The sequence below is a fragment of the Mirounga angustirostris genome, unplaced genomic scaffold, assembly GCF_029215605.1.
Source record: "Mirounga angustirostris isolate CCGP_5_RB_7025 unplaced genomic scaffold, mMirAng1.0.hap1 SCAF_11, whole genome shotgun sequence".
NCBI classification, from domain to species: domain Eukaryota; kingdom Metazoa; phylum Chordata; class Mammalia; order Carnivora; family Phocidae; genus Mirounga; species Mirounga angustirostris.
The window spans coordinates 98065462-98079713 of NW_026991719.1; the positions used below are offsets into that span (position 1 = coordinate 98065462).

The 14252-nt window shown below is 39.1% G+C and overlaps 1 protein-coding gene across 2 annotated transcripts; it reads left to right on the plus strand.

Moving 5' to 3' along the window:
* The first annotated feature begins 2054 nt into the window (after positions 1-2054).
* MCTS1 (MCTS1 re-initiation and release factor) lies at positions 2055-13181 on the plus strand. 2 transcript variants are annotated; one of them, XM_045881977.3, is made up of 6 exons: positions 2055-2388; positions 3548-3700; positions 4251-4348; positions 8868-9001; positions 11915-11982; positions 12975-13181. In XM_045881977.3, exons 1-6 carry the CDS (start codon positions 2378-2380, stop codon positions 13054-13056), a joined length of 546 nt encoding a protein of 181 aa, XP_045737933.1. In that variant the 5' UTR covers positions 2055-2377; the 3' UTR covers positions 13057-13181. The 2 variants fall into 2 exon arrangements, with proteins under 2 accessions (XP_045737933.1, XP_045737928.1); XM_045881972.3 differs by lacking the exon at positions 2055-2388 and adding an exon at positions 2479-3009.
* Positions 13182-14252: the final 1071 nt, after the last annotated feature.

Below are 14252 nucleotides of genomic sequence, written 5' to 3' on the forward strand. Positions count from 1 at the left end.
ATGCATGATTTTATTTTATTATTATTATTTTTAAAGAATTTATTTATTTATTTGACAGAGAGAGACACAGCGAGAGAGGGAACACAAGCAGGGGGAGTGGGAGAGAGAGAAACAGGCTTCCCGCTGAGCAGGGAGCACATGTGGGGCTCAGTCCCAGGACCCTGGGATCATGACCTGAGCCGAAGGCAGACGCTTAATGACTGAGCCACCCAGGCGCCCCGTGCATGATTTTATTTTTATTTTTATTTGTGTGTGTGTTCCAATAAAACTTTATTTGTAAAGAGAGGCAGATGTGGCCCACTGGTCCTAGTTTGCTGGCCTCTGCCCTACACAATATAAACACGTCATCTCCCCCACTTCTGATGTATCTTCTCCTTCTCCTTCTCTTTTTTTTTTATTCTTATGTTAATCCCCACCGTGCATGATTTTATAGAATTAAAAGTTAGCTATTATTTCTAGCACTGCCAATATTCAACTTTTTAATTATTAGGTTTCTCAAACAATTTCAAGAAAGTAGAAAGTCCATCTAGGTGTTATTAATTCTGGGGTCTATCAGGTTAAATTTTATTCACTAGTGGAATATATAGTTACTACTATGCTGTTAACATGTACGGATTCAATGGGGTCTTTTTTCCATTCATCTCAAGCTACTTAATAACTGTTTATTGTTGTTATAATGTATTTATTGTTACATGGCAGGCTCCCAGGGTGATGTGCCAGATGAAGAAAGCTGTTTGGCAAGAAGCCTGACAGTGTAGCACCAACCACAGCTTGGGGTCTGGGCTTCAGTTTTGCATGTTCATAAACTCAATATTCTAAACGTCACAGAGTTGATTGATGCTGGGAATGCGGATTCATGCTAAGGACATTCACAAGAGACTGATGTATAAACCAGAATGACAATTCATTTACAAAGACAAACAATTGTTCATGAGGATTTGAATTGAAAATAGCAAATTTGGGGCACTTGGGTGGCTCAGCAGTTAAGCATCTGCCTTTGGCTCAGGTCATGATCTCAGGGTCCTGGGATCCAGCCCCCCCCTTGGCTCCTGGCTCAGTGAGGAGCCTGCTTCTCCCTCTGCCCACCCCCCCCCCCAGCTCATTCTCTCTCTCTCTCAAATAAGTAAATAGAATTTTAAAAAATGGCAAATTCTTGTCAGGGAGATCTTCATGGGAAACCAAAGTATAATCAGAAGATTGTCCCTACTACAGAATCAAGGCAAGGTGAGTTAGTTGTACAATTCAAATACATAATAGCGTTTGTTATGATTGCTCCAGACACCCATCTCCCCAATATAGAATATTTGCTCCCTGGAGAGAATGGTGTATTTGTTTTATAGGTGAGTGCTCATCCACTCCACTGCCTGGGTGGTGCCTGTTTGGTTAGGTTTTGTATTTTTCTATGGTTTCTTTGCTGATCAAAACTTTGGATTCGCTCTTTTTAAAATTACACTAGTAAAACGTGTTTCTTTAACTGTTATCTCTTCAGTCAGATTAGTCTTGTATAGCTTGCCTAGAGGCCATTCTATCGTCAGGGAAATTAGCTCCCTTGAGTTATAGCCCAACTTGTAGGTATGGTGAGGCAGGGGACAGCAACCTAGTGAATAATTCTATGGGGGCACCTCACTGTGGCTGGTCAATGTGGTTGTCACATCAAAATACCGGATGCCCAAATACATTCAGATAACAAGGAAATTTTAAAGATATAAGTATGTCCCAAATATTGCATGAGGTATAGTCATACTAAAAATATATATATTCATTGTTTATCTGAAATTCAAAGTTAACTGGATATCCTGTATTTTTGCTTGCTAAACCTGGCAAGCCCAGGAATACATTAACAAGATGCCATGAGGCTTGCCTGGGTTCACGGTGGTCGGTAAGCACCGATCCACTCGGTTGTGTCAGGGAACAAAAATCGTTCCCATCAAAAACTTGCTCAGGTTAATAAGCAGGTAGCAACCAAACACGGAATACTCTTGACCCTTTGAGGAACCCGTAACTGACGCAACTGCCATAAATGCTGCCTTGATTGATTACCCCACCCCCTTCATTCTTCTCTTCCTGCAGCTAGAATGATTGCTCTATCTATCTCTTCTTCCTTCTCTAGTCCCGCCCTTCCAAGTCTCTCTGGAGGGGGAATCGGTAGCCCAAAAAGGGCCGGCAAAAGCGCCGACGTGTTCAGAGGAGCGGAAGTAGTCAAATTTCATTGAGAACCGTAAAGTGCGGCTGGCTGGCTCCCTTTCCGGATAACGACAACAGCTCCGACTGTCAGTGCCGGCCTTCCTCGTGTTAAGAGGGTCTGCCGGACCCTTGCTAATTCAATTTTTTCCCCATTCCGGGCCCTTCCCTATCGTCGCCCCCTTCACCTTGGATCATGTTCAAGAAGTAAGGACATGCTGTGGCCTCCATCGGCTGCTCACAAAGGTGGTGGGGGTGGGGGTGGGGAAGAGGGCGAGAGCAAAGATCCTCTTTCTCTCTCCCCCGCCCCTGCCATCCTTACTCCCCAAGGTCTTCTATAGTACTATGCTCTCACTCGCAACTTGCAACACTGTAGCCTTTCCATCCCTAATCTTCAGTCGGGTTTTGATCCTCCCACCCTCATTTTCTTTTTCCTTACCCCTCTTTCTCTTTTGCCCCCTCTCCCAATCCTATCCCTATTCCTAGGGTTCTACCAATCACAATCTTGCACCGTGATTTAAGGGTATATCCTCTTTAGCTGAGAGGAGAGCCCTGCACTCACTGCCATATGTTTATTAGTTATGAACTGAATAAGGGAAGGCTTGACTTCCTGGGTCATGGCAGTGAAGGAGTCTGGGTGACAGGAAGCAAGCGGCCTGTCATGCCTATTGCCTAGCTGCCAGATTAACCTTGTCTTGAAAATAGCGTGATTGCCCCATAGGCTATTCAGTGTAAGGAAGACAAAAATTCTTTGGGAACCCACCTAGTGGGTTTACCTTCCAGACTTGATAGACGCAAAAAGCAAAGGGGGAACATGGGCAAAGGAAGGTGGGTTTTGTGCATGACATTTTGAACAAAAATAAATAGAGATCTTAGAAATCATCGTCATCATCGCTTTAAAAAAAAATCTCAACAGATTACATAGCCTAGCAGGGGTCAGTTTTCTGTGTTATATTTGGGTTGGTCTTTCGTGTCTCAGCGCCCGAGGGTTTTTTGTTTTGTTTTACTTTGTTTTTTCACACGGGTTTTGTTAGAGGTGGGAATCTGTTTCTTCCTAGGTAGAATTGAGTAGGGTTTTCCAGGAAAGACGTTTGTGTAGCTGATTACAGATTATAATGTGAAATATGCCTCATATTCAACCCCTCCCCGCCCCCCATTGTGTATACATGACAGTTTAATATTGTATTAAGACACTGGTTTTGTGCTGGACAGAATTAAAGGGAAATGGTATTTTAAAAGACAATATTTCATAATTATTTTAGACATCTAAATACTTGGGAATAGATGACTAATTAAAACAATATCTTTAGCTATTTTGATATGTCTGCTTAGAAATGCCTTTTTTCTTGCAAAAATCATTTGACAGATTTGATGAAAAAGAAAATGTGTCCAACTGCATCCAGTTGAAAACCTCAGTTATAAAAGGTATTAAGAACCAATTGATAGAACAATTCCCAGGTATTGAGCCATGGCTTAATCAAATCATGCCTAAGAAAGATCCTGTCAAAATAGTGCGATGGTAAGTCTTTATTTTTCTCTATATAGAGCTCAGAGTAGCTGAATATTGTATGATTAGATTGCACTCACAATAAATGGAATTATTTTCACATTAACCATCGGTAGATTAATTATAGGAGTAGATAAATAGAATAACTCTAAAACATCAGTATTTGTATTTTCAAGTGTTTCTCTGTGTTCCTGAAAAATGTGACTTCGTGTACTGATTGTTTTATTAAAGAGTTAAGTGTTTTTATTCAGACTTGAATTTAATTTATTTCAGTTTGTACTGTAGATATTTATTGAATTATCTAACAATGAAATTAAAATAATAAAATGTGAAATAAAATTGTAGTAGGTCATAATCGTCTTTTTTTCCTCTACTGGACTGGTATGGTAGGTGAAACAATTTAAACAATGCTTTTTTGCCTGGATATTTAATGAAGTTAAACAGAGGTTACTGTATCTTTGTATATATATGTTTCATATTTTTTGTTATTTAAAGGACATTTGGCATATTCATTTTTGAAAGAAGATATCTAACTTGGTACTTTGTGACATTTGTCTTACAGCCATGAACATATAGAAATCCTTACAGTAAATGGAGAATTACTATTTTTTAGACAAAGAGAAGGGCCTTTTTATCCAACCCTAAGGTTACTTCACAAATGTAAGTCTTGTTAGAAAATATGTATTTGGGGATATGGAAAGATATAAAAGGAGTTGAAAGTGACTTCTGGTAGTTAACTTATTTATTAATACTAGGTGATATGGAATATAAAACTAAAATGAATCTCCATCTTGTGGTAAATCTGAAAAATGCAAATTTTCTTATTATGCATTCCAGAAAGGCCAAGAAAGAACATTCATTCATTCATTCAGCAAATATTTATTGAACTTACCATGTGTCAGGCACTGAGCTAGCTACTTGAGAATATGATGGGAAGCAAAGGCAGACATTGTTCCTGTCCCTATGAAGCTAACAGTCTAGTTGGAAGAATAGACAACAATTAGATAATTACACGGATATATATTCACAAACTGTGATAAGTGCTGTGAGCACTTCCTTCTTTTAAATTTGTATCTAGATTTGCCTCATGGAGATAACTCTATATAAGGGAAAGCATTGGCTAATTGTGGGAGTCCCATTATTGTTAGTTGAGTGCCAAGGTCAGGTGTTATAAAACGAAATAATGTTTATTACATACTTAACATTTGTATATTGTTAGATCGAGTACGTTACAAAAGAAAATCCAAAGGAGATACAATCCCCATGCACAAGAGGTTTTCAACTGTGAAGTTAAAATTTCTGCTTTTCAAACCAGTGTATTTCTGGCATTCTAGCTAAGAGGCAGAAAGGAAGGGAGCAACTGGAGGGCTCTGTAGATGGTAGTGGTAACTTAATGAGTTTGGTTTTTGGTAAGAGATCAATTTTGAGTTACCTGGTGGAGTGGAGGTCTGGAGCCGTAAGGCAAGTCTTAAAAGAGGTGAAGCACTTTAATATTTAGAAAGGATTATTTACAATTACTTGATTAAGTATTGATTTCCTCAGGTTAAAAAAGTACAAGGGAGAGAAACTAAGTCCTGATGCAATGGGAAAAGTTTAAAATGAAAATATTTTGGGGCGCCTGGGTGGCTCAGTCGGTTTAGCGACTGCCTTCGGCTCAGGTCGTGATCCTGGAGTCCCGGGATCGAGTCCCGCATCAGGCTTCCTGCTCAGTGGGGAGTCTGCTTCTCCCTCTGACCCTCCCCCCTCTCATGTGCTCTCTCTCATTCTCGCTCTCTCAAATAAATAAAATCTTAAAAAAAAAAAAAAATAAAATGAAAATATTTTGGTGACATTAGGACATTTTGATGACATTAATTCCTACTTAACTAAAAGAGGACAAAGACAAAATATTCAGATGTATTGCATGAATCTAGATTGGATCCTGGTTTGAAAAACAAAATTCAAGCCCTCCTCCCCTGCCTCAAAAGTTATAAAACACTTTCTTAGACTCTTGGGGGGGGGAATTTGAATATGGTTTGGGTATAAGACAATATTGTGGAACTATTGTTAAGTTCTTAGTATGATAATAGTATTGTGGTTATGTAGGAGAATGACTTTATTTTTAGGTGATATGTACTTATTTATAGTGAAGCACTACATCTGAAATTTCAAATGGTGGAGGACAAAATGTGTGTGCATAGATAGAGACAAAGCGGGTAGAGCAAAGGGTTAAGGAACAGTTGTTCAATCTAAGTGGATGGTATCCAAGTGTTCATTGAACTATTCTTATGGTTTTCCTGTATGTTAAGCCTTTGCATAATAAATTGGAAGAGAAAAATGTTCCTATTTAATAATATTTTGCCAGGAACCAGCCTTTTGGACATCCTAAAGTTATTGATGTGCAAGAAGCAGGGTAATATAGTGGTTAAAACCATACTTGGAGTTAGGTACACCTGGGTTCAGTTCCCACTGCAGGTCATTTTTGCCAAGCCATTTAAACAGGTCAAGTCACTTAACTTGCTTAAGCTTTATTGCCTTATCTTTATTTTTTTTAAAAGATTTTATTTATTTGTCAGAGAAAGAGAGCGCATGAGCGCACAAGCAGGGGAAGTGGCAGGCAGAGGGAGAAGCAGACTCACTGCTGAGCAGGGAGCCCAATGCGGGACTCAATCCCAGGGCCCTGAGATCACAACCTGAGCCGAAGGCAGACACTTAACTGACTGAGCCACCCAGGCGCCCCTATTGCCTTATCTTTAAAAATGGATATATTGTCCCTGCGTCAGTCTCTCTGCTTAGCTCTGAGTCTCCTTGGAATCCTCTCTCTTTCCTTCTCCTCCTCCCCTGTGCGCGCTCGTGTTCTCTCTCTCAAATAAATAAGTAAATAAATAAATAGAATCTTTAATAAAAAGGATATATTGTATTATCTCCCAGGGTTGTGAGGATTAAATGAGACTGTGTATATAATGCATCTAACACAGTGCTCAGAACACAGCAATGGCTCAATATATGACAGCCATTGTAATAATGTACTAATTGTTCAAAAAATGTCCACTACTATTATGTATTACTGTCATCATCATCATTATTTTTAAAGGGCAGGTATTAATGAGGATGGAGAACTAGAAAACAAATTATGTATAAATGCATTCGTTCAGGTTCCTTTTTTTCAGTAAGATGTTTAAATTTGGAGCCCTGTTTAATTTGTAGTCTTGGTAGGAAGAAGACTTACTTGTTCTCTGATTAGTGGGAGGGCTAGTGGTAAGACATTGAAGTGGATAAATTTTACCAGTTATTATTATTCCCAGAAAGCCCTGAGAGGTCTAAAAAGTTTTGAATCCTTCAGGGATCCTTTACTTCTTAAATTATGAACTATTAATAGACACACATACACACACAAAAATAAATTTTTTGAGATTACAAAAGGAATTTATATTCATTCTAGAGAGTTGGAAAATAGAGAAATGAAATCATCTGTATTTCCATGACCTAGAGATAACCATGGTTGGTATATCGGTGTCTTTCTTTCTTTCTTTCTTTCTTTCTTTCTTTCTTTCTTTCTTTCTTTCTTTCTTTCTTTCTTTCTTTCTTTCAGAGAGAGAACACAAGCAGGGGGAGGGGCAGAGGGAGAAGCTGACTCCTCGCTGAGCAGGGAGCCTGATGCAGGGCTCGATCCCAGGACCCTGGGATCATGACCTGAGCTGAAGGCAGAAGCTTAACCAACTGAGCCACCCAGGTGCCCTTATTGGTGTATTTTCATCAAATTATTTCCTATAATGTGTGTGTATAAATGTGTGTATTTTTTCCTTTTTAAATTGGGCTCTCCATTAAATAGTTTTTAATTAATAGAGTTTCTTTTTTAGGACAGTTGTAGGTTTACGGAAAAATGGGGCAGAAAGTACAGAGTTCCCATATACTTCCTACCCCCCTTCCCTTGTTATTAACATCTTATATTGATGTAATGCATTTGTTATGATTGATGAACCAACGTTCATTCATTATTATTAACCAAAGTCTATAGTTTACATTAGGGTTCATTCTTTACATTGTACATTCTGTGGGTTTTGCCAAATGCATAATGTTATGTATCCACTGTTACAGTATCACTATGTACTATCATAGTATCATAAAATAGTTTCACTGCCCTGAAAATCTTCTTCTTCACTTCTTTGTCCCTTCCTCCTCCCCCTCCCCTTCCCCTCAACCCCTAGCACCCACTGATCTCTTTGGTGGTTTTTTTTTTTATTGTTTTTTTCCTCTTAACATTATATTATGAACATTTACCAGGGTATTACATAGTCTCCAAAAATATGGTTCTATTTTATGTATATTATAGACATACCTTAAGTCATTTATCTCTTTATTGTTGGACATTTAGGTTGATTCCAATTTATTTCTATTATAAAGAGTAGTACTGCAATGAATATATTTCTACCTAAATATATTATATATCTCTAATTTTTTCATAGGATAAAGTCCTAGAAATAGAATTACTGAGTCAAGGAGTTTGAACCTTTTCAAGACTGTTGATACATGTTGCCAAGTAGTCCTAAAGAAAGATTGTACCCAATTATAAGCCTTCTAGCAGGATATAAGAATGCCAGTTTTCCTACATTAGCACTGGGAATTACTTCTGTTGAAAATATTTACCAATGTGGGGACACCTGGGTGGATCAGTCGGTTAAACATCTGCCTTTGGCTCAAGTCATGATCCCAGGGTCCTGGGTTCGAGTCTTGCATCGGGCTCCTTGCTTCTTCAGAAGGGAGCCTGCTTCTCCCTCTGCCTGCCGCTCCCCCTGCTTGTGCTCAGCCTCTCTCTATCTCTCTGTCTGACAAATAAATAAAATCTTTAAAAAACATTTACCAATTTGATAAGTGAAGGATGGTGTTTCAGTTTCATTTTGCATCTGTCAGAATACTGTAATTTGGGGGAAAAATTTTTTTTAAGATTTTATTTATTTATTTGAGAGAGAGCACAGAGGGAGAGAGAGAGGTAGAAGCAGACTCCCCGCTGAGCAGAGAGCCCGATGCAGGGCTTGATCCGGGGACCCCAGGATCATGACCTGAGCCAAAGGCAGACACTTAACCAACTGAGCCACCCAGGCGCCCCTGTAATTTGGGGAAATATTTGTTCATGTCCTTTGCCATTTTCTATTGAGTCATTAGTCTCATTAATTTATGTAATGTATTTCTTTTCTTCTAGATCCTTTTATCCTGCCACACCAGCAAGTTGATAAAGGAGCCATCAAATTTGTACTCAGTGGAGCAAATATCATGTGTCCAGGTTTAACTTCTCCTGGAGCTAAACTTTACCCTGCTGCAGTAGATACAATTGTTGTATCCTTCCCAGGCTGTAACTGTTGAAAAATGTATTCACAGTATTTTTGTCATTACTAAAAGATCTTTGTCCAAGAGAAGATTAGATGTACTTTTTGGAGGTTACTGTTACTGTTTGTTTGTTTGTTTTTAAAAGATTTTATTTATTTATTTGAGACAGAGAGAATGAGAGACAGAGAGCATGAGAGGGAGGAGGGTCAGAGGGAGAAGCAGACTCCTCGCCGAGCAGGGAGCCTGATGCGGGACTCGATCCCAGGACTCCAGGATCATGACCTGAGCCGAAGGCAGTCGCTTAACCAACTGAGCCACCCAGGCGCCCTGTTACTGTTATCTCATACCTTTCTGGTTACATTTCACAATGTGGGAAATAACATCATTTCTTGAGACTAAATTTTGTCCCATCTTAGAAGTTAAATGGGAACAAGTAATAAAAGAGTCCCAGCTGCATTTCAGCCCACTTATGGCCCAGGGTTATCAGACTCAGGACACAGTATAAAACTGGATTATTGGGGTGCCTGGGTGGCTCAGTTGGTTAAGTGTCTGCCTTTGGCTCGGGTCACGATCCCGGGATCAAGCCCCGCATCGGGCTCCCTGCTCAGTGGGGAGTCTGCTTCTCCCTCTGCCTCTCCCCCCCAACCCGGCTTGTGCTTTCTCTCTTGCTCACGCTCTCTCAAATAAATAAATTAAATCTTTAAAGAAAATAATAATAGAACTTGATTATAAATGGAGAGGATATGTATGATATGATTCAATCACTTCTTTGGACATCAGCTTGCTACTTTTACCATTGGCTTACCCATCTACACTGAAGTAAAAGCACTCAAAAGGGAAAAGAGCTTAGGTACCAGGTAGAGTATTAGAAGTGGGTAGTGGGAAATATGGACAATTCCCAACTTTAATTTTAAAGTTCTTTTTTTTTTTTTTTTTTTAGAGATTTTATTTATAGATAGAGAGCACAAGTAGGCAGAGTGGCAGGCAGAGGGAGAGGGAGAAGCAGGCTCTCCGCTGAGCAGGGAGCTGGATGTGGGGCTCGATCCCAGGACCCCAGGATCATGACCTGAGCTGAAGGCAGACGCCTAACTGACTGAGCCACCCAGGCACCCCTAAAGTTCATTTTTAAGTTGGCTCTTTGGGCCTCAGAACATATTTTCTCCAAGAGAAATGTTTTTCAGGTAGTCCTTAAAACTCATGATGTGGCTGAATAATTGTGCATTATTTTCATTTCTAGAGCAGTGGTTTGCTATATTCTAGGTTAACTAGGTTTTTGTCAACTATCTGGACAGGAGGATATCTTTCCTTTTGTCATAGATAAAGTGGCCATTTGCTTCAGGTTGAGAAAATACTTGGTAGGAAGAGGGAAATCACTGTGGAGTGGAAAGGCCATTGGAGTGGGTTTAAGAGTGTGTCCCATGGGCGCCTGGGTGGCTTGGTTGGGCGACTGCCTTCGGCTCAGGTCATGGTCCTGGACTCCCAGGATCGAGTCCCACATCGGGCTCCCTGCTCGGCAGGGAGTCTGCTTCTCCCTCTGATCCTCCTCCCTCTCATGCTCTCTGTCTCTCATTCTCTCTCTCGCAAAAAAAACCCACAAAAAAACGAGTGTGTCCTGTACTCGAAAGGACAATATCCTCTGTTGTGGCGGTTATATTTAAGGGGTAGTATAAAGTGTCGGTTTATATCTTAGGAACAGCTTCTATTGACATAGATACTGGTCACATAATAAGTGCTCAAATATTTTTGGAACATCAGATTGAATGTATGAATTGAAAATATGATGGAGAAGATGGAGAATAGTATTCTGTAAGGACAGGGTTTTTTTTTATGTTTATGATTTTTCTAAGTGTGGTAGGTTAATAGTTCTGGAGTTTCTCTTAAATGGAAAATTTTCCTAGTACCTAGCCTTTGCTTTTTAAATAATTTTTATTTTGAAATAATTTATAGACTTTTAGACAGTTGCAAAACTAGTGCAGAGAGATACTGTGTACCCTTGAACTTTTACTTTGTAAAATATGTACTGCAATGTTTAACATTTTATTTTTTTTTAAGACTTTATTTATTTGAGAGAGAGAGCGTGCGTGAGAGAGCATAAGTGGGGGTAGAGGCAGAGGAAGAAGCAGATTCCACACTGAGCAGAGAGCCCCATGCAGGGCTTGATCCCAGGACCCTGAGCTGAAGGCAGACGTTTAACCGACTGAGCCACCCAGGCGCCTCACAATGTTTAACATTTTAAATGCTTCAAGTGATAACCAAGAACATTTTGGTTGTTCTAGAAAGGTTGAAACTTACACTGAGTTCTTAAAGATAGATTGGGGTATAATTATTATTTTAATGTGTCTATTACATAAAACCACCATTCAGTGATTAAAACATTAGAACAATTCATATGTATTTATTTCACAGTTTTTAATACATGCAAGAAATTTTATCTCCTTTTTCGCATGACTTACTGGTTTTGCTGGCATTGGGTTATAGTATTAGCATTTAACTTTTTTAAAAAAGATTTTATTTATTTGACAGAGAGAGACACAGCGAGAGAGGGAATACAAGCAGGGGGAGTGGGAGAGGGAGAAGCAGGCTTCCCACGGAGCAGGGAGCCCGATGCGGGGCTCGATCCCACTGGGATCATGACCTGAGCCGAAGACAGACGCTTAACGACTGAGCCACCCAGGCGCCCCAGTATTAGCACTTAACTTAAAAACCAAGAATGATAATTAGATTCATTCATTTAGCATTTGTTGAATATTTACAATGTGCCTACAGACTCTGCTAGGTCCCTGTCCTCAAGGAGTGTTGATGGTCTGGGTGAGGATACAAGATGGGTTGAAAATGGTTTCACTAGTAATGTGATCATTGTCTGAACCCCCCTCTCTAAGGCATTTTGATAGATAAATAGTTTTCTTAGCTGTGTGTTTTCAGGCAATCATGGCAGAAGGAAAACAGCATGCTCTGTGTGTCGGAGTCATGAAGATGTCTGCAGAAGATATGTAAGTCTCATGTTAGTCCCCCTAAGCTTTTGAGGTATGGGTCACCTACTCAGAAAGCATCAGAATTACAGATGAAATTTGCTCTCATTCATACCACATCCTACAAATATTTAAGCACAGAAGCCTCATTTCTGATTTTTCCTAACTCTTAGGAAGCCATTGAAACCTATTTTGCCTCTGGGATTGCATTCTTTCTTAAGCACTCTGAAAAGAACTGTGTGCCAACACAGCTGTTTTATATGTATGTATGTGGTATTTTAGGAACTTCTTATTTAGTATGACTTAAATTGGGTGGGAGGAAAGATGTTTTGCTGTTAGTTTTTTTAAATTTTTTAATTTTTAAAAAAGATTTCTTTCTTTTTTAGAGAGAGAGAAAGAGCAAGGGGGGGGGGGGGACAGAGAGAGAGAGGGAGGGAGAGAATCCTTGAGCAGACTTCTCACTGAGCACGGAGCCCGACACGGGGCTCAGTCCCAGGACCCTGAGATCATGACTTGAGCCAAAATCAAGAGTCGGCCGCTTAACTGAGCCACCCAGGCACCCTGCTGTTAGTTTTTAAAACAGTGACATAGTTCAGTACCACACAGTGTTTATCTTCTGTTTTGACTTGGTGGTATAGAATATTAAGGAAATATTAAAGATATATTACCAAAATATAGTCAATATACTGAAAAACTTTGGAACTCATTTGATTACCAAATTATTCCTGTTAATTTTGTTTCACAGTTAAGTGTAACACTTTGATGTTCTCCTGGTATGGTGACATCATTACTTTGTTTCTATAGACTAGTTAGATCACTAGAATCACTTTAAGACAGGAACTGCAGCAGAGTAATGTAGTTTAATGTAGTCAATAATGTTAATGTAATATAAATAACTTCCCTACATGTGGCTCAATAATTGCAAAATAGCAATGCACTTTGAATTATATTTACCATAAGTAAGCCTATAAAAATTCATAACAATATGTTTATATGCTTTTTCCCTTCTATAGTGAGAAAGTCAACAAAGGAATTGGCATTGAAAATATCCATTATTTGAATGATGGGCTGTGGCATATGAAGACATATAAATGAGCCTCGGAAGGAATGCACTTGGCTAAATATGGATATTGTGCTGTATCTGTTTGTGTCTGTGTGTGAGAGCATGAAGACAATACCTCTGTGGTTATGCTGAATAAATTCAACAGATGCTAAAATTCTGTTGGCTTCAAACATTATTTTAATTTCTCTTAAAGTCAAGTTTAAAATTGGGTAGCGAACTTGGACATTAAGAGGTATCTGGTAAGTACTCAAACTCAGACAACTTGGTGTCCTTTCTTAGGCTAATGATGTAAAATGAAGGGCAGGACTTGGTAAATGAACTTGATAGTATATGGCTGGCCCCCAGAGAATCTGACTACTTAATGGGGCTGGAAGCTAGACTGGGAATTTTCTCCCATTACCCCCTGGAAATGCCCCTTCTCTTTTGTGTGTGTGTTTTTTGTTTGCTTGTTGTTGTTTTTAAACTTTTCATTATGGAAAATTCCAAACATATATGAAAGTATGTGGGGAATAGTATAATGGATCTTTTCTGTATCCATCACCCAGCTTCAATTCATGGCAAATCTCACTTCATCTGTATCTCATTTACTCCTTCCCACCCCACCCCACTCCCCAGTTATTTTGAAGCAAATCCCAGATATATCATTTTATCCATACTTTAATATGTATCTTTAAAAGATAAGTGGGTTTTTTAAAAAAAATCATCATACCTAAAAAATTTAACTGTTTCTTAATATGATCAAATATCTGGTTCAAATATGTGACAAGTGAACTTGATTTCCTCTTTTTTTATTCTTTAACCATTGGTTTGCTTGAAATTGGTCCCAGACAAGGTCCATATATTGCATTTGGTGGTTGTTTGTTTAAGTCCCTTAAGTTAGAAGTTCTCCCTTTGTCTTTTCCCCTTTAAATTAATGATTGAAGAAATCTGGTTGTTTTGTCTTACAGAGTTTTCTCCCCCATTCTGGATTTTGTCAGTTTCACTGTAAAGTAGTTTAACTTGTTTTTATGCCCCCCGCGTAACCCATAAACAGATAGGCTTGATGAGATTCAGGTTGAATTTATTTAGTGCCCTGTCTTGAAGCTGGGTAAACTCATGCTACACAGATGCTTAGAACTTCCAGATTTGGGTCCTCATGGTATCCCCCAAAGAACATGTATCTCCTATCATAAGTGTTATATGAAGGCCATGGACCTATTTCAGTAAGAACAGTAAGCTGTTTTGGGAA